Source organism: Oncorhynchus mykiss, chromosome 30, assembly GCF_057628025.1.
Source record: "Oncorhynchus mykiss isolate SJ-2025 chromosome 30, ASM5762802v1, whole genome shotgun sequence".
Taxonomy (NCBI): domain Eukaryota; kingdom Metazoa; phylum Chordata; class Actinopteri; order Salmoniformes; family Salmonidae; genus Oncorhynchus; species Oncorhynchus mykiss.
The window spans coordinates 19,439,166-19,460,257 of NC_143051.1; the positions used below are offsets into that span (position 1 = coordinate 19,439,166).

A 21,092-nucleotide genomic window follows, 5' to 3' on the forward strand; every position below is an offset into this window, starting at 1 on the left:
CTCTCACGGGTGCGCACGTGATCAGCTCATGGCCTTCTGCCAGACCTCTGGTTGAAACAGCTCTCATTCGCCCCCACTTCACAGTAGAAGCCTAAGGTTCTAAAGACTGTTGACATCTAGTGGAAGCCTTAAGAAGTGCAGTATGACCCCATAGACACTGTATATTCGATAGGCAATGACTTGAAAAACTACAAACCTCAGATTTCCCACTTCCTGGTTGGATTTTTTTCTCAGGTTTTTTCCTGCCGTATGAGTTCTGTTATACTCACAGACATCATTCAAACAGTTTTAGAAACTTCAGAGTGTTTTCTATTCAAATGTACTAATTATATGCATATTCTAGCTTTTGGGCCTGAGTAGTAGGTAGTTTACACTGTGCACCTTATTATCCAAGCAACTCAATACTGCCCCCCAGTCCCAAAGAAGTTAAACGCACTTTACTGTAGGCTACTATTTACTAGTTAACTTCTTATGGATAAGTGGGGCGGTAGTGTCCCACCTGGCCAACAACCGGTGAAATTGCAGTGCGCGAAATTCAAGTATAGTAAATTCAAATATCTAACATTCTTGAAAATATATGTGTTATACATCAAAATAAAGCTTAACTTCTTGTTAATCCAGCCAAGGTGTCAGATTTCAAAAAGGCTTTACGGCGAAAACAAACCATGCGATTATCTGAGGACTGCGCCCCGCATACAAATGCATGACAAATCATATTTCAACCAGGCAATTGCGACACGAAAGTCAGAAATAGCGATATAATATATGCCTTACCTTTGAAGATCTTCTTGTGTTGGCACTCCAAAAGATCTCAGTTACATTACAAATTGTCCTTTTGTTCGATAATGTCCTTCTTTATATCCATAAAAACTCAGTTTAGCTGGCGCGCTTCAGTCAATAATCCACCGATTTCCCTCCTTCAAAATGCATACAAAATTAATCCCAAACGTTACCAATAAATTTATCCAAACAAGTCAATCAATGTTTATAATCAAACCTTAGGTACCCTAATACGCAAATAAATGATCAAATTTAAGACAGAGAATCGTTATTGTCTTTACCGGAGATAATAACAAAGAACACGCTTTCCTCCACGCGCTTGGAAACACTACAGCCAAAATTGGAGCTACTTAGAAAAACTACATACTTCTCCTTCATTTTTCCAAAAACCAGCCTGAAACTCTTTCTAAAGACTGTTGCCATCTAGTGGAAGCCCTAGCAACTGCAATCAGGGAGGATTTAGCCCTATAATAAAAGTGCCAGCCATTGAAATCAGTGTTATGCTGAATTATTTTTTTGGGGGGGTTTGTCCTCTGGGTTTTGTCTGCCATTTCAGTTCTATTATACCCACAGACATTATTTTAACAGTTTTAGAAACTTTAGTGTGTTTTCTATCCAAATCTACCAGTAATATGCATATGCTAGCTGCTGGGCCTGAGTAACAGGCAGTTTACTCTGGGCACGCTTTTCATTTTTGAACCCTCTTCCCTACATAGTGCACTAATGCATTTGGGACACAGCTTAATGTATATAGGAAGGCGTTTTCCCATTCTCTCCTAAAGGCTTTCCAATGGAGCTCCACACATTTGAACACACATCTCTTTGAATCCAGACGGCATCTCTCCCTTTATGATGCGTTTGAAGCTTACTGTGCCGGTGGAGGGAGAAAGTTGCATTCTGAGACTCGCAGCAAGCCTTGAGGATGTTTCTGTCTTTCCGTTTGACTTCGAAGTTAGCACCGTCCACACTACTGAGCGGGCACACACACACAATCACACACAGCTAAGCAGCCAGTGCTCTGTGTTTGTGGACTCGTTACGTTTGAAGCGGATGCATTGGCAGGATTTCTTCCTGTCAGAAAGCAGCGGGAGTCTCTTTAACATCAAAGCTGGAGCCGCTTTCTCTTCTTAACACCAAACCGCTCTGCTGCCACTGCAATAGTGGAAAGAAAGAGGGTACCGATGGGGAGGCGGGTTGGAGAGATGGAGAGTGGGGGGAGAGATGGAGAGTGGGGGGAAAGGGAGGGAGGTTGAGTGAGAGTGGGGGGAGAGCTGGAGAGCGGGGGAAGGAGTGAGAGGGGGAGGGAGGAAGAGAGGGAGAGAGGATGCAGCAGCAGAATATCTGTATTCTCACAGGAACATCCTGAGGAAAACTAACAATGTTTTAGTTACATTGTGTAAAGTTGTTTTTCGTTAACATCTTTCCGATCACTACTGTACCTGTTCACTAGAGAACAGGGTTTTGTTCTGTTTTTGTTATTATTAGCTGCAAGTCTTAGGATTGTAGAAGTTATTTATGGTGGTGTACAATGTCTCACTTTTTTGTATGAAATATATAATATATATATATAATATATATATAATAATATAATAGTATATCAATATGATATATTGATTTTACTGTGACAGGGTGAATGTGATGTGCTGGTGTGGAGTATGCAGTACATGGGTTTTGGAACAATATGCTATTGTTTTCTGTTTGCTGACTTTAGAAACATCCTAGAACCACAGTATGGAAGGGAAATAGATATTTCAATTCAAGCATCCAAGTTTAATTTTGAGAGTACAAAAGGTTGTTGTCATGTATTGGCACATCTTGTGGTTAATGGAATAAAGATGTTGTTTCCATTATGAGTTCTGTCATGTTATCTGTTTGCTTGACCCAAGACATTTTGTGTTTGTTAAGTCTTGGGCTTTTGTTTCATTGAACACATCTGATCTGCATCCCAAATGGCACCCTATTCCCGACATAGTGCACTACTTCTGACATTTACATTTTAGTCATGTAGGGAATATGGTTCTGTTTGGGATGCAGACCTGAAATTTGATGACATTGATTGGGTTATTGTGTTCGGGTTGCTATTTTCAAACCCCACTGAGCTTTTGTAATGCAAAGGTTAGCAATTAGAGGTCGACCGATTATGATTTTTCAACGCCGATACCGATTATTGGAGGACCAAAAAAAAGCAAATGCCGATTAATCGGCCGATTTTCTTTTTTATTTATTTGTAATAATGACAATTACAACAATACTGAATGAACACTTATTTTAACTTAATATAATACATCAATAAAAATCCATTTAGCCTCAAGTAGATAATGAAACATGTTCAATTTGGTTTAAATAATGCAAAAACAAAGTGTTGGAGTAGTAAAAGTGCAATATGTGCTATGTAAAAAAGCTAACGTTTAGGTTCCTTGCTCAGAACATGAGAACATATGAAAGTTGGTGGTTACTTTTAACATGACTTCAATATTCCAAGGTAAGAGGTTTTAGGTTGTAGTTAATATAGTATTTATAGGACTATTTCTCTCTATACCATTTGTATTTCATATACCTTTGACTATTGGATGTTCTTATAGGCACTATAGGATTGCCAGTGTAACAGTATAGCTTCCGTCCCTCTCCTCGCCCCTACCTGGGCTCGAACCAAGAACACATCAACAACAGCCACACTCGAAGCAGCGTTACCCATCTTACACAAAAGCCACGGCCCTTGCAGAGTAAGGGGAACAACCACTCCAAGTCTCAGAGCGAGTGACGTTTGAAACACTATTAGTGCACACCCCGCTAACTAGCTAGCCATTTTACATCGGTTACAGCAGCCATTAGGCTGATAGGCTTGAAGTCATAAACAGCGCTGTGCTTGCGAAGAGCTGCTGGCAAAACGCACGAAAGTGCTGTTTGAATGAATGCTCAGTCATCGCTCAGTCAGACTGCTCTATCAAATCATAGACTTAATTATAACATAACACACAGAAATACGAGCCTTTGGTCATTAATATGGTCGAATCCGGAAACTATCATTTTGAAAACAAAACGTTTATTATTTCAGTGAAATACGGAACCGTTCGGTATTTTATCTAACGGGTGGCATCCCTAAGTCTAAATATTCTTGTTACATTGCACAACCTTCAATGTTATGTCATAATTACGTAAAATTCTGGCAAATTAGTTCGCAATGAGCTAGGCTGCCCAAACTGTTGCATATACCCTGACTCTGCGTGCAATGAACGCAAGAAAAGTGACACAATTTCATCTGGTTAATATTGCCTGCTAACCTGGATTTATTTTAGCGAAATATGCCTGTTGAAAAATATATACTTTCTGTGTATTGATTTTAAGAAAGGCATATGTGTTTATGGTTAGGTACAGTCGTCCAACGATTGTGCTTTTTTCGCAAATGTGCTTTTGTTAAATCATCCCCCAGCGTTGCATCGATTATATGCAACGCAGGACACGCTAGATAAACTAGTAATATCATCAACCATGTGTAGTTATAACTAGTGATTTATGATTGATTGATTGTTTTTTATAAGATAAGTTTAATGCTAGCTAGCAACTTACTTTGGCTTCTACTGCATACGCGTAACAGGCAGGCTCCTCGTGGAGTGCAATGAGAGGCAGGTGGTTAGAGCATTGGACTAGTTAACTGTAAGGTTGCAAGATTGGATCCCCCGAGCTGACAATGTGAAAATCTGTCGTTCTGTCCCTGAACAAGGCAGTTAACCCACCGTTCCTAGGCCGTCATTGAAAATAAGAATGTGTTCTTAACTGACTTGCCTCGTTAAATAAAGGTATAAAATAAATTTGGCAAAATCGGCGCCCAAAAATACAAATTTCCGATTATTATGAAAACTTGAAATCGGCCCTAATTGATCTGCCATTCCGATTAATCGGTCGACTCTATCGACTAGTTCGGATAGGCTTTCCTAGGAACCATATCAAAATGAGTATACTTGAGAGATAATGAAACCATTGGCTTTTATGGACTGAATTGAGGTTTTTCACAATCAAAGCTGAAGACTCTTGTAGAAATTCAGTTGAACCATCTAGAAAAATGAATGTAATTTATTCAGAATGCTGACTACATTACCACATGTTTAATGTATTTAATGTGCCAGTGGAGTACTGTCTGGAATCTGCTGGAGGCCATTTTGGAAGGGTGGGGCGGTTTCCCGCGGTTTTCCTTTGATGCGCAAAAACCGACACACACACACATCGACATACACACACTTACACACATACATTGACACACACACACACACACACACACACACACACACACACACACACACACACACACACACACACACACACACACACACACAGAGTAAAGAGTTTCCTCTAAGGCCTGGAAGGCATTTTCCCCCAGCCAGCTCAGAGGAAGAAGTCACAATCCAGCATATGTCAGGTTTGCACACATGAACACATCAGAGAGACTTCCTTTAGATTGCCTGACGATCTGACTGGGACTGACCGGACTCACTCACATCCTGTTGCCAAATTCCATAGATTGATAGGACTACTACACTCACCTAAATGTCTGTCAAAGTCATTATCATTATTATTGGTCACATTCATCTCCATGTAGTGTCACAGATTAGTATGAGTTATGGGTTTGGTCTGTCAATAACTTTACATTCTAATCCAGCTGTTGTCTATGTAAGAATAAATAACAATACATTTAATTAATAACCTGCTTTTCATTGAAAGGTGATTGCAACGTGCAAAGCATGTTGGTCAAAATCCATGTAGTGATCAGTGTGTAGTTGATATTGTTGGAAAGCAGGCTGTAGTTTGGTTAGTGCTCGCTTAGCCCTGGTCCATTCCCCAGGGGATTTGTGACACGTTGAAGAGCTTCACCTTCTGTTAAGACTCTTGAGCTAGCTGGCTGTTCACCATGTGCTGTTGCTCTAACTCCAAATCTCCTGTCACACTCAGTGCCGTGCTCTCCCTGCTTTGTCTCCAGTGTCCATTTGTATAGAGCTTGACACACACACACACACACACACACACACACACACACACACACACACACACACACACACACACACACACACACACACACACACACACACACACACAAGCGTAGACTAGTAAGACTATATGTAATAAGTTGGGATGTAATATTCACTGATACCCATCTGTCCCCATCAGTCAATTGTTTAAGATATGACTGCATCAGTCTGCAGACCCCAAACGGATTCCAAATGTAGCATGTATTGGTCAGAAAATAGATTCAAATGGTCCCGAATCGCCGATTCACTTTATTTCTAAATTCTGAAAATACCTAATATTTTGTGACAACTATGTCCTCTCCTTCAGTGTGGATCTAAGCATGTAACTGTCAAATTCATTGATCTACAAGTTATTTTTCATGCTGAAAAACCCTAGGGAATATCAGTTCCGTGGACAGACTGCTCACTGTGCCCAGCTTCGCAAGCTGACCAACACAAGGTAGGCGGCTTGTTCCTTTTTTTAAACGTAACCTTTATTTAACTAGGCAAGTCAGTTAAGAACAAATTCTTATTTACAGTGACGGCCTAGGAACAGTGGGTTAACTGCCTTGTTCAGAACGCAGATTTTTACCTTGTCAGCTCTGGGATTCAATCTAGCAACCTTTTGGCTAACAATTTTTTCAGAATGGCACAAATTCCCCGATATCAGGGTACTCATGTCAACATGTTTGCTTTCAGTCCAACACTCTAACCACTAGGCTACCTGCCACCCTCCCGATCTTGCACATCTGCACTTTCAGCATTCAAATGATAAAATGGCTTGAGTGATATTAGGTTGTCACTCAACTAATAAAGCCTATGTAATTTACTAGGTTATTGTTATCTATGCGATGTTGAAATTGGTGTAAAAGTAAGCTACTGTAAAAGTAAGCTACTGGAGACACAACTCTGGCTATACCTGCTGAACAATAGATTTAATTTAGATTGTTCAGGTTCACTGTCAGCAATAGTTTTGGTAGTTTTGCTTTGAACAATCAGTGTATATGGTCATTTTTAGACATGTAGTGTAAAGTTGATAATTTCATAACAAGGATGAACTTTTGCGAGGTGCACTGCAAGGCCAAAGAGGAGTAGAAAAGAAGCTCACCAAAACATCCAAATGGTCAAAACCATTAGATTTTGAGATAGGGCTGAAATCCAAAGATGTGCTATATATTCATTGGCTATGTCAGGGTGGAGTGCAAATTTACAGTTTATCCTACCATTTCTAATGATCTGCATACCAGTTCTGATTTTCATATGTTTATTATAAGTAGTTGTGTCTATTCAATATCTAATTGCCCACAAACGGAAGAATCACTAAACAGAGGCACTGTCCATTAGCACTACAGGCTTGATCTTGGAACACAGATTCCTTTGGTGAATGATACAGCGACATTTAACCACGGGGTGGCCAATCTTATCTTCAAACAGCTTTGCAAATTATTTACGTTTCCCCACCATAGTGGGGGCACCGTCAGTTGTAATAGCGAATATGTTTTTAATAGATACCTCTCTCCAAAAAATTATCTGTGAAGGCTTTTGCTATAACTTCCCCTTTAGTAATACCATGCATGGGTTTGAGACAAAGCAGCTCCTCACGTACCTGTTCCGAGTCACAGTATCTAATAGACAAAGCAGCTCCTCACGTACCTGCTCTGAGTCACAGTATCTTATAGACAAAGCAGCTCCTCACGTACCTGCTCCGAGACACAGTATCTAATAGACAAAGCAGCTCCTCACGTACCTGCTCTGAGTCACAGTATCTAATAGACAAAGCAGCTCCTCACGTACCTGCTCTGAGTCACAGTATCTTATAGACAAAGCAGCTCCTCACGTACCTGCTCCGAGACACAGTATCTAATAGACAAAGCAGCTCCTCACGTACCTGCTCTGAGTCACAGTATCCTATAGACAAAGCAGCTCCTCACGTACCTGCTCTGAGTCACAGTATCCTATAGACAAAGCAGCTCCTCACGTACCTGCTCTGAGTCACAGTATCCTATAGACAAAGCAGCTCCTCACGTACCTGCTCTGAGTTACAGTATCCTATAGACAAAGCAGCTCCTCACGTACCTGCTCTGAGTCACAGTATCCTATAGACAAAGCAGCTCCTCACGTACCTGCTCTGAGTCACAGTATCTTATAGACAAAGCAGCTCCTCACGTACCTGCTCTGAGTCACAGTATCTTATAGACAAAGCAGCTCCTCACGTACCTGCTCTGAGTCACAGTATCTTATAGACAAAGAAGCTCCTCACGTACCTGCTCTGAGTCACAGTATCTTATAGACAAAGCAGCTCCTCACGTACCTGCTCTGAGTCACAGTATCCTATAGACAAAGCAGCTCCTCACGTACCTGCTCTGAGTTACAGTATCCTATAGACAAAGCAGCTCCTCACGTACCTGCTCTGAGTTACAGTATCCTATAGACAAAGCAGCTCCTCACGTACCTGCCACACAGGTGCATCTTTTAATGCTACAGTTTGCTGCTCCTTGACATTTTCAACCATCTCGGTAACGCGCTTTTCAACAGTTCTGGCAGACACAAGCATGTCTTTTATCTTTGAGGGGATTGTGTCTTTGTTAGGCAATCCATCTAATAAAGCCTGCGAACTACTGAGGAAAGCCTCCTTGATATATTCCCCATTAGTAAATGATTTTCTATGTTTAGCAATGCACTGCGCAACTTTGTAGCTTTGTAGCTTGATATTTGACTACATGTAGATTTGTAAACATACTGCTTATCTTTTCATCCCTGGACACGGCCCCCTTGATTCCTTAAGCCTTGTCCGCCTCATCCATGAAGTCTTTCCCTCATGTCTCGTTTCAGAATGACACCGTACACTTGATGTCAGGCAATTATTTTAGATCAACTTTCTTCTGAACACCATGGGTGGACGTCCTAATCAGGTCCCCACTCAATACATATGGTTCTGGTAAATTAAAATGCTGCCGGTCTAATGTCCAGCTCCACGTCACACACATACATCAGTCAGCACAGACAGATACAGCTCATAGAGGCCCAGCCCATGAGCTCCATCAGCAGCACATTTTAATTTAGAATGAAAAATGAATGTGTTTATGCAACAAATGTTAGTGCATCATATCGCATTGATTCATTCTCTAATCAAACCGAATCGCACCGAATCCTTTAAAACTATAACTTATTGTTCCTGTATCGGAGCCCATGTATCTAGAGATGAATCGAATCGTCTTGGAAGTCTATGCGCAGTTGGGACAAAGCCAACACAGGACCCTTGTCTTGCCCTAAACTGCCCTCCTATTTTGATAAGCTCTTGGTGTGTAGGCAATGCTACACCTACTACCTTGGCTTCACTCTCTCTAGTAGTCTAAGAGGGGATCACTGACACTTGTTCAAACGAGCTATCCATTAAACACACACACACGCACACACAGCAGGCTTAATTGCTCCCTGTGTCCTCCTCAGACTAGTCCTCACTAACACTAACAGCTCTACTTGTACTCTGGCTGTGAAGATACCACTATCGCACTTGTTTTTCCATGTCAAAAATGAAAACACAAAGCAGACCACATTTTTTGTCAGTCCTTTAAAAATCTGCTGTATGTAAAATATTGTGTTCTATAGCTTGGAAAATAAATAAATGTGACTCTGGATGACAACATAATGATGTTTGTTTCCAACATTAGAGCTGTTTTCCTAAAGAAGTTAAATCTACTTTGTGTTTTGTTTCCTTGCCACAATACTAATGCGTACCGTGATACTGGTATCGTCCCAGCCCTAACTTGTACCGTGGCCAGGTTGTTTGTTCCGTTGTGAAAACAAGACTCTTGATTGAAAAGTTGCCCGGAAGAGTCATTTGAGAAGATTAGTGGAAGAAATTCTGCCAATTGTGGTGACCTTAACACCCCCTTTTGAGTCCCCTCCATCCCTCTTCTATCTATCCCTGTAAGGGTAGAGAGAGCGAGAGACCAGGCTATGTGTGACGGTCTACTGTGTGTAGACAGTGAGCGGTGTGATGGTAGATACAGGAAGCTGGTTGTCTGCTCTGAGCTGTCTCCATTGAGGGCTAACGGCCATGCACTGTGATGGACGGCTTTTGTTGGTGACGTGTGATTTACCCTCCTTTCTGTCTGTTTCCCTCTGTCTCTCCCTCTCCTCTTTTCCTCTTTTCCTCCCTTTCCCGCTCTCAATTCCCTCTATCTCTGTTTCTCACCCTGCTTTCTCCCCATTCCTCTCTCTATTCCCTCCTCCTCCTGCACTTCCCCTCCCACCTCCTCCTGCACTTCCCCCTCTCGCTGCCCTCCCCTCTTCTTCAGAGAGACAAAGACTCCCGCCTCCTCCTGTTTCCATCCCCCCTCTCTCATCCCCCTCTCTCTGTCATTTGGAGGCAGTCCGTCCGCCGGCTGTGTGCGCACACTCATCTCTCACACACACACACACACACACACACACACACACACACACACACTCTCTCTCTCTCTCTCTGGCTCTCCATAGTCTGAGAAGGAAGGCTGCTCTGTTCTACATGGCAGGATATTGTTATTCATTCCATCTTGGTTAAGGCGTGTGAAGAAGGCACCACGTTGCTAGGGTCTCACAGCTTTGTGTACTAATACGTAGATCATATATTCTTCTCTCTGGGCTTTTCTTCTTTTAATGGAAGGACTCTATCACGGTAAGGTTTTCTCTCTCTCTCGCTGCTGCTCTGTTCTCCTACGGTGTAGACTACACTGCTACCCTGCTGTGGTGTACACTAGGCTAGCTTGCTGATTGGAACGGTATTTACAATATAATGTTCTCCTCTGTGTGTGTGTGTGTGTGTGTGTGCGTGTGTGTGTGTGTGTGTGTGTGTGTGTGTGTGTGTGTGATTTTAAGGTGATTTCTAATCTCCTATCTGTATTATCGACCATGGTAGTGATATGGACACTTCATGTGGTCAGAAATTAAATTAATTGGACAATTATAACAGGTCTTAGCAGAGTATTTTAATGAGCATCATTTTGAGACACATTTAGGATGGTGATGGTAATGATAGCACATTATTTTATTGGTTGATTATATTATATTTTCACGCAATCGTACAGGGGACCATCAGTGACATACAAAACATCAGCCTCTATTGAGGATTCATACTGTAGCTTGTTGTACAGGGTACACCGTTAACAGAGGATTCATACTGTAGCTTGTTGTACAGGGTCCACTGTTAACAGAGGATTCATACTGTAGCTTGTTGTACAGGGTCCACTGTTAACAGAGGATTCATACTGTAGCTTGTTGTACAGGGTCCACCGTTAACAGAGGATTCATACTGTAGCTTGTTGTACAGGGTCCACCGTTAACAGAGGATTCATACTGTAGCTTGTTGTACAGGGTCCACCGTTAACAGAGGATTCATACTGTAGCTTGTTGTACAGGGTTCAGCGTTAACAGAGGATTCATACTGTAGCTTGTTGTACAGGGTACACCGTTAACAGAGGATTCATACTGTAGCTTGTTGTACAGGGTCCACTGTTAACAGAGGATTCATACTGTAGCTTGTTGTACAGGGTCCACCGTTAACAGAGGATTCATACTGTAGCTTGTTGTACAGGGTCCACCGTTAACAGAGGATTCATACTGTAGCTTGTTGTACAGGGTTCAGCGTTAACAGAGGATTCATACTGTAGCTTGTTGTACAGGGTTCAGCGTTAACAGAGGATTCATACTGAAGCTTGTTGTACAGGGTCCACCGTTAACAGAGGATTCATACTGTAGCTTGTTGTACAGGGTCCACCGTTAACAGAGGATTCATACTGTAGCTTGTTGTACAGGGTTCAGCGTTAACAGAGGATTCATACTGTAGCTTGTTGTACAGGGTCCACTGTTAACAGAGGATTCATACTGTAGCTTGTTGTACAGGGTCCACCGTTAACAGAGGATTCATACTGTAGCTTGTTGTACAGGGTCCACCGTTAACAGAGGATTCATACTGTAGCTTGTTGTACAGGGTTCAGCGTTAACAGAGGATTCATACTGTAGCTTGTTGTACAAGGTCCACCGTTAACAGAGGATTCATACTGTAGCTTGTTGTACAGGGTTCAGCGTTAACAGAGGATTCATACTGTAGCTTTTTGTACAGGGTCCACCGTTAACAGAGGATTCATACTGTAGCTTGTTGTACAGGGTCCACCGTTAACAGAGGATTCATACTGTAGCTTGTTGTACAGGGTTCAGCGTTAACAGAGGATTCATACTGTAGCTTGTTGTACAGGGTCCACCGTTAACAGAGGATTCATACTGTAGCTTGTTGTACAGGGTTCAGCGTTAACAGACAATTCATACTGTAGCTTGTTGTACAGGGATCAGCGTTAACAGAGGATTCATACTGTAGCTTGTACAGGGTTCAGCGTTAACAGACAATTCATACTGTAGCTTGTTGTACAGGGTTCAGCGTTAACAGAGGATTCATACTGTAGCTTGTTGTACAGGGTCCACCGTTAACAGAGGATTCATACTGTAGCTTGTACAGGGTTCAGCGTTAACAGAGGATTCATACTGTAGCTTGTTGTACAGGGTCCACCGTTAACAGAGGATTCATACTGTAGCTTGTTGTACAGGGTCCACCGTTAACAGAGGATTCATACTGTAGCTTGTTGTACAGGGTTCAGCGTTAACAGAGGATTCATACTGTAGCTTGTTGTACAGGGTTCAGCGTTAACAGAGGATTCATACTGAAGCTTGTTGTACAGGGTCCACCGTTAACAGAGGATTCATACTGTAGCTTGTTGTACAGGGTCCACCGTTAACAGAGGATTCATACTGTAGCTTGTTGTACAGGGTTCAGCGTTAACAGAGGATTCATACTGTAGCTTGTTGTACAGGGTCCACTGTTAACAGAGGATTCATACTGTAGCTTGTTGTACAGGGTCCACCGTTAACAGAGGATTCATACTGTAGCTTGTTGTACAGGGTCCACCGTTAACAGAGGATTCATACTGTAGCTTGTTGTACAGGGTTCAGCGTTAACAGAGGATTCATACTGTAGCTTGTTGTACAAGGTCCACCGTTAACAGAGGATTCATACTGTAGCTTGTTGTACAGGGTTCAGCGTTAACAGAGGATTCATACTGTAGCTTTTTGTACAGGGTCCACCGTTAACAGAGGATTCATACTGTAGCTTGTTGTACAGGGTCCACCGTTAACAGAGGATTCATACTGTAGCTTGTTGTACAGGGTTCAGCGTTAACAGAGGATTCATACTGTAGCTTGTTGTACAGGGTTCAGCGTTAACAGAGGATTCATACTGTAGCTTGTTGTACAGGGTTCAGCGTTAACAGAGGATTCATACTGTAACTTGCATGTGACTGAGATACAATACAACTTCTATTCATCCATTGAAACAGAAATGTATTTTTTGCTGTCTGTGCAGTACTACTTCACAATCCAATGTTAATCTCTTGCTTGATGTCTACGGTCTTCTATTTCTGTAAAACTTCTCCTGACCTAATGGTTGTTCCAAATGGCCCCTATCCCTAATACATTGCACTACTTTTGACCAGGGTCTATAAGGAATAGTGTGCCATTTGGGATGCAGACTGGGACACAAACTGCCTTTCTGGAGTGTCTGTTCAGTTCCTAATCCAAGCTGTAGATAATCATGTGTCAGTCCCAGTGATAAATGGCCCTGGTCACTGGAGTGAAGTGTGATCATGTGTGGGAGGGAGGCAGAGGGGGATGTAGGCGTGCAACAATCCTCTTCTTCCTCTGGTGGTGTCATATATTTTCTATGTTATATCAACTTCCTCATCCATAATTAATGGTGCTTTATTATTCCTTACCCCTCTTGACAAAATGTGTGGGACATATGCAAAACAAGCACCGTTTGCAAAGGCCTCCTTGTGCCCTCTTCACACAACTTGTAGTCTTAAGAACCTTTCTAATTTGATGAAGAAAATACATGTCCACATTGTATTAACTTTATGGCATAGAGTAGCTTTTGGGTAGTGATATTCCATCATGGTATGTCTACTGGATGCGTTCGTCTGCGGTGCACTCATGCATGACAGTGACCTTTGCTTCATGCCTTGCTTTTATATGGCGTGTGTGTCAGTGTCTGGCTACACAAGTTGTTTATCTTTTCATGTATGCCTGCTTTGGTACGTGTGACAGCTTCTGCAGAAGAGCTGAGGCTGCTTATTGGAGTGTAACCACATGAGTGTGCCTGCCTGTGAGCGCTTCTCTGAGTGTGTATGTACATGTGTTTGCGTTTGTTTGTGTGCGTGCGTGTGATTGTGTGTAACTAGTAACTGCTAGTTACACTCTAGCAGGTGTTGGAGGTGCTGGAGGCAGACCCCTGACCTTTATTGCATCCACAGACCCCTGTGCTGACCCCTTTACACGCCCCAGTAACACCCCCTGTCCTGAGGGGTCACACACACACACACTTTCTCTCCGGTCAGCCAGGGGATTAACCATTAACTAGTGCTCTGCAGTATCTCCTGGAGACTCATAGCCAGCAGCTGGATGGGAAGGTTGAGTTAGTAACATGTAAAGAAGTGTCGGTCGTTTGTAATGGTCACCTTGGAATGCGACCACTAACAGCTCTTTGTGCAACAGTAGCATCTAATTCACATTCCTTGTTGGATTTTGACCCATTTCTTTTCATGCCATATATTGCCCACATATTTTGTCTTTTCACATTTCTCTTTATCCTTTCCTTCTCCTCTTGTATTCTAATGCATGTGTATATAATCTATCAATCTATATCTATATATGTATATAATTTCCAAATGCGCCCTGTATAATACAATTTAAAATACACTATATAAATGTGTAACTGCTTTTCAAAAGTTTGGGGTCACTTAGAAATGTCCTTGTTTTTGAAAGAAAAGCACATTTTTTGTCCATTTAAAATAACATAAAATTGATCAGAAATACAGGGTAGACATTGTTAATGTTGTAAATTACTATTGTAGCTGGAAACGGCTGATTTTTAATGGAATATCTACATAGGCATTCAGAGGCCCATTATCAGCAAGCATCAGTCCTGTGTTCCAATTGCACGTTGTGTTAGCTAATCCAAGTTTATCATTTTAAAAGGCTAATTGATCGTTAGAAAACCTTTTTGCAATTATGTTAGCGCAGCTGAAAACTGTTGTCCTGATTAAAGAAGCAATAAAACTGGCCTTCTTTAGACTAGTTGAGTATCTGAAGCATCAGCATTTGTGGGTTCGATTACAGGCTCAAAATGTCCAGAAACAAAGAACTTTCTTCTGAAACTCATCAGTCTATTCTTGTTCTGAGAAATGAATGCTATTCCATGCGAGCAATTGCCAAGAAACTGGCGATATTATACAACGCTGTGTACTACTCCCTTCACAGAACAGCACAAACTGGCGCAAACCAGAATAGAAAGAGTGGGAGGCCCCGGTACACACACACACACACACACACACACACACACACACACACACACACACACACACACACACACACACATATATATATATATATATATATATATATATATATATATATATATATATATACATACATACATACATACATACATACATATACACACATACACACATATGTGTGTGTGTGTATATATATATGTGTGTGTGTGTGTTTTATATTGTATTATACAGGGTGCATTTGGAAAAGAGATCTAGGTCTCAATATATCTTCCCTGTCAAAATAAAGGTTAAATAAATAAAAAAATCTACACACACTTAGCTTCGGCCTATGCTGCCATTCAAATAACAATCCTTTATTTTGGGGATTTCTTGTGCATTGTTCATTATAAGGAGTGAAGCTGATGTGTACAGTTGGGTTATCTTTCCTGTTAGCCTATAGCCTAGCCTAGTGTAGTGCAGGAATCTACTCTGTAGGTCCTTCTCTCATAGTAGCCTGTGCTAACTCAAGGTGAGCGTTTCCCTAGCGTAATGTAGTTATATGCTATTGGAGGTCCAGCTGACCTTGTTTTGGCTACGTCGTCTTGCTTTGTCAGCACTTGGCAGTCTTCTGATGCCCTGCTGCATATATGGAAACAGAACTTCCTCCCGCCTTGCACTGCAGGTGAAACACACAGGCATCGTACTTTTTACTTTGTTTTTTTTTTCACTTTTATTTAACCAGGTAGGCCAGTTGAGAACAAGTTCTCATTTATAACTGCGACCTGACCAAGATAAAGCAAAGCAGTGCGACACAAACAACAACACAGAGTTACACATGGCATAAACAAACACACAGTCAATAACACAATAGAAAAAAATATATATACAGTGGGGCAAAAAAGTATTTAGCCACCAATTGTGCAAGTTCTCCCATTTAAAAAGATGAGAGGCCTGTAATTTTAATCATATGTACACTTCAACTATGACAGACAAAATTAGGAAAAAAAATCCAGAAAATAGGATTTTTAATGAATTTATTTGCAAATTATGGTGGAAAATAAGTATTTGGTCACCTACAATCAAGCAAGATTTCTGTCTCTCACAGACCTGTAACTTCTTCTTTAAGAGGCTCCTCTGTCCTCCACTCGTTACCTGTATTAATGGCACCTGTTTGAACTTGTTATCAGTATAAAATACACCTGTCCACAACCTCAAACAGTCACACTACAAACTCCACTATGGCCAAGACCAAAGAGCTGTCAAAGGACACCAGAAACAAAATTGTAGACCTGCACCAGGCTGGGAAGACTGAATCTGCAATAGGTAAGCAGCTTGGTTTGAAGAAATCAACTGTGGGAGCAATTATTAGGAAATGGAAGACGTACAAGACCACTGATAATCTCCCTCGATCTGGGGGTCCACGCAAGATCTCACCCCGAGGGGTCAAAATGATCACAAGAACGGTGAGCAAAAATCCCAGAACCACACGGGGGGACCTAGTGAATGACCTGCAGAGAGCTGGGACCAAAGTAACAAAGCCTACCATCAGTAACACACTCCGCCAGGGACTCAAATCCTGCAGTGCCAGACGTGTCCCTCTGCTTAAGCCAGTACATGTCCAGGCCCGTCTGAAGTTTGCTAGAGAGCATTTGGATGATCCAGAAGAAGATTGGGAGAATGTCATATGGTCAGATGAAACCAAAATATAACTTTTTGGTAAAAACTCAACTCCTCGTGTTTGGACGACAAAGAATGCTGAGTTGCATCCAAAGAACACCATACCGACTGTGAAGCATGGGGGTGGAAACATCATGCTTTGGGGCTGTTTTTCTGCAAAGGGACCAGGACGACGGATCCGTGTAAAGGAAAGAATGAATGGGGCCATGTATCGTGAGATTTTGAGTGAAAACCTCCTTCCATCAGCAAGGGCATTGGCTGGGTCTTTCAGCATGACAATGATCCCAAACACACCGCCCGGGCAACGAAGGAGTGGCTTCGTAAGAAGCATTTCAAGGTCCTGGAGTGGCCTAGCCAGTCTCCAGATCTCAACCCCATAGAAAATCTTTGGAGGGAGTTGAAAGTCCGTGTTGCCCAGCAACAGCCACAAAACATCACTGCTCTAGAGGAGATCTGCATGGAGGAATCGGCCAAAATACCAGCAACAGTGTGTGAAAACCTTGTGAAGACTTACAGAAAACGTTTGACCTCTATCATTGCTAACAAAGGGTATATAACAAAGTATTGAGATAAACTTTTGTTATTGACCAAATACTTATTTTCCACCATAATTTGCAAATAAATTCATAAAAAATCCTACAATGTGATTTTCTGGATTTTTTTCTCTCATTTTGTCTGTCATAGTTGAAGTGTACCTATGATGAAAGTTACAGGCCCCTCTCATCTTTTTAAGTGGGAGAACATGCACAATTGGTGGCTGACTAAATGTATACAGTGTGTGCAAATAAGGTAAGATAAGGGAGGTAGGGCAATAAATAGGCCGTAGTGGCAAAATAATGACAATTTAGCAATTAAACACTGGAGTGAATGATGTGCAGAAGATGAAGGTGCAAGTAGAGATACTGGGGTGCAAAGGAGAGAAAAAATAAATACAGTTTGGGGATGAGGTAGTTGGATGGGCCATTTACTGATGGGCTATGTTCAGGTGCAGTTATCTGTAAGCTGCTCTGACAGCTGGTGCTTAAAGTTAGTGAGGGAGATATGGGTCTCCAGCTTCAGTGATTTTTGCAATTCGTTCCAGTCATTGGCAGCAGAGAACTGGAAGGAAAGGAGGCCAAAGGAGGAATTGGCTTTGGGGGAGACCAGTGAAATATACCTGCTGTAGTGCGTGCTACGGGTGGGTGTTGCTATGGTGACCAGTGAGCTGAGATAAGGCGGGGCTTTACCTAGCAAAGACTTATAGATGACCTGGAGCCAGTGGGTTTGGTGACGAATATAAAGCGAGGACCAGCCAACGAGAGCATACAGGTCACAGTGGTGGGTAGTATATGGGGCTTTGGTGACAAAACGGTATGGCACTGTGATAGATTTCATCCAATGTGCTGAGTAGAGTGTTGGAGGCTGTAGGGTTCAAAAGTGTTCCTGATTCCTCTCAGTAGAATCTGTCTTCCCACGGGTAACTCTAGAAAGATGTTCCTCGTCTCTACATTTCAGATTAATACTATCAGTAAAATGTCCTCTCTCTCTCGGCTTAATTTGGGTTTCTACTGAACAAACCCCTAGATGTTAAGAGGTCTTCTCATCACTTACAGTAGAATCAGGAACGTTTCCCATTCCTCTTTCCCCTCTCTCTCGATTTATCTCCTGAAAGCATTAATTGTAATCCTAATCCTGATTTGGCAGGTAAAAGTAGATTAGTTAATCAAGTCAATAATCAGGTGGAAGGAGAGACATGAGGAAGGATGGAGAGTGCAGACAGCTTGGAGCCAGGAAAATTATAACCTCCTCACTAGGTAATTATGCGTTTCACTCTCACAGATGTATTCTTTGTGGTAGACCGGGATTTTGCGTTTGCTTCATACTCAGCGATTTGGATTTGCCAGTTTAGCATCGTTCCCATTGGATTAGATTAGGTTCCAATAATATGTGGTTCCATTTCTTGTTATGTCTCTTGGTCAATCACATATGTTGTTGTAAGAGGGTGTTTTGAGGGTCACAGCTTTCCTTTAACATGCTGCAAGAGACGGACTCTTTTCAGAAACAATGGTCTCAGTAGGGCCAGGACGATACTAGTATCGCAATATTTTTTCCATGGTCAATCAAAAAAACCTTTTTAAAAAACCTGCTATATGTAAAATAATGTTCAATAGCTTGGAAAATAAATACGTGAACCTGGATGACAACATAATGATGTTTATTTCCAACATTAGAGCTGTTTTCCTAAAGATGTTAAATCCGCTTTGTGTTTTGTCTCCTTGCCACGATACTAACGAGTATCGCAAAACTGGTATTGTCCCAGCCCTACTCCTCAGTTCAGCTTGAAGCCCAAACAATTCAAAATGCTTAAAACAGCCATTGAAAAGCTTGATAACAGACGTGTGGATGGCTGGATGGCTATTCTGAGAGGAGTCAGCAGTCTAGTCTCGCTGCGTTCCAAAAGGCACCCTATTCCCTATGTAGAGCCTGGGTTCTGGTCAAAAGTAGTACACTATATAAGGCATAGGGTGGCATTTTGGACACACCCCAGTCTGTCATTATTACACAGGACAGAAGCAGGCCTAGCCTGTGTAACTGGCTGAATGATTGATCTTATGGGTTATGAATGCTTGTTGGTAATGGCTCTTTATATGGGTTGGACATGAAAGCAGATATTGACCTTCACATGTGCTTCAGCTTGTGTGAGTGACATTCCTGGTTCACATGATGTCAGGCAATGCTTGCTGGTTTATTGATGCCCCAATCTGTGGTGTGTACATCTCTGGGCTGGAGTGTGTGTGTGTGTGTGTGTGTGTGTGTGTGTGTGTGTGTGTGTGTGTGTGTGTGATTGTGTGTGATTGTGTGTGTGTGTGATTGTGTGTGATTGTGTGTGTGTGTGTGTGCATGCGTCGCTAGGCACTCTCAGAGGACTGAATTTATTCACTTGCTCGCAGAATGCTCTTTATCTGTGTGTGTCTGTAGGTGATATATGGCAGGCTCTGGATCCCCAAGCCAGACCCCAGCACTCTTCTTTTAGAACAAAGTGTCTCAGCAGTTTCACATGGTCTCCACCCCTCCACCAGACCATCACAGGTGGCCAGCACTGTAGCCCTCTACGTCTGCTCTGGTAGCTACATAACTGAGGCAGTTTTGCCCCAAATATTACCCTATTACCCTATAGTGCACTACATTGGGTAATAGGACCGTAGGACTCTAGTTAATAGGGTGGCATTGGGACTCTCAGTCTTGGAACAAAGCAGGAAAAACACAGCCTGTGACACTCATCTCTTTCTAGCGTTCTGCCCATGCTAAGTTCAGAGGTTGATATGTAAAGAAAGCCCCATTTAGGCCTTTTCAATCAGGGATTATGAGTAATTAAAAATAGATTTGAAAGCCAGACAGTAAGATAACTTGAGGACAAGCATATTTGACAGTAGTGATTGTTGTGTTTGTCCTACCTGACACCCCCACGCTCATTCAGTCTGTCTGTCTGTTTTAGACACTGCTCTTTGCCTCTCTGTCAACACTGAGCAGCTTTCAAATTCACCAGTGAGAAGAGTGCCTTGCTTTCTAAAATGCTTCAAAGAGAAAGCCTTGTTTTGAGAAAGCCTTGTTATCTCACCTCCCTTTTCCCCTGCGCTAAAATAAATGTAAGCATTAGGCACTCCCAGGCCATATATCTCCCTCCCTGAATGTGTGTGTCCTGGGGACAGATTGAGGAGCAGGTGTTTGGGCCCTCTGCCAGACAGAGGGGCTTTGTGGGGTCAAGCACCAGGCAGGGGACAGAGCAGACTGGGGACGTCCACCACAGCCCCATACGGCCCTCCATACGTTACACTGACCACAGTGAAGAGACCTCGACCTTGACACTGACATGGGCCACGCGGGTCAGGCTGGTTCTTAGCGAGTGTTAGCATTAGTGCAGTGAGGTGTGATCAGTCCTATTAAAGCTAGCCTGGCTACTAGCATCACTAGCCTCTACTGCTGACCTATCTAGTTGGTGATCCAGTGACAAAGAGAGAGCACCATATGCACCGAGGTGATACTAGTTTATTAAAGAGACACTGGGCTAATGGACTAATCTTTTAAGCCCTGGATGAACAGTCAATCCAGAGGTCTCAAGCTGCCTTTCACATGGTGATTTGATCAACTGGCGCTTGGATATATTGATTATTAAAGAACTTAGGTTTTCTTTACCAACCCTATACTCATTACTCAGGAAGGACAGACTCTTTAGAGACATCATGGTCTGTCCAGGAGCATATGGTTCATTCTGGGCCTCAAGCTCTTTCTCAGA

At 42.2% G+C, this 21,092-nt stretch overlaps 1 protein-coding gene across 26 annotated transcripts in view; it reads left to right on the forward strand.

The window, feature by feature from the left end:
• Nucleotides 1-21,092, forward strand: part of LOC110488057 (focal adhesion kinase 1) — a 177,379-nt gene that overhangs the window by 28,019 nt on the left and 128,268 nt on the right. For 5 of the 26 annotated variants that reach the window (XM_090227723.1, XM_090227728.1, XM_090227726.1 and 2 more), the window contains exon 1: nucleotides 10,149-10,440. The exons of 17 other annotated variants lie outside the window; for them this stretch is intronic. In XM_090227723.1, coding sequence (XP_090083849.1) covers nucleotides 10,422-10,440 — 19 coding nt within the window. In that variant the 5' untranslated portion in view covers nucleotides 10,149-10,421. Of the gene's footprint in view, nucleotides 1-10,143; nucleotides 10,441-21,092 lie in introns of those variants that run through there. 4 more of the 26 variants (XM_090227705.1, XM_090227708.1, XM_090227710.1 and 1 more) reach the window with 2 other exon arrangements.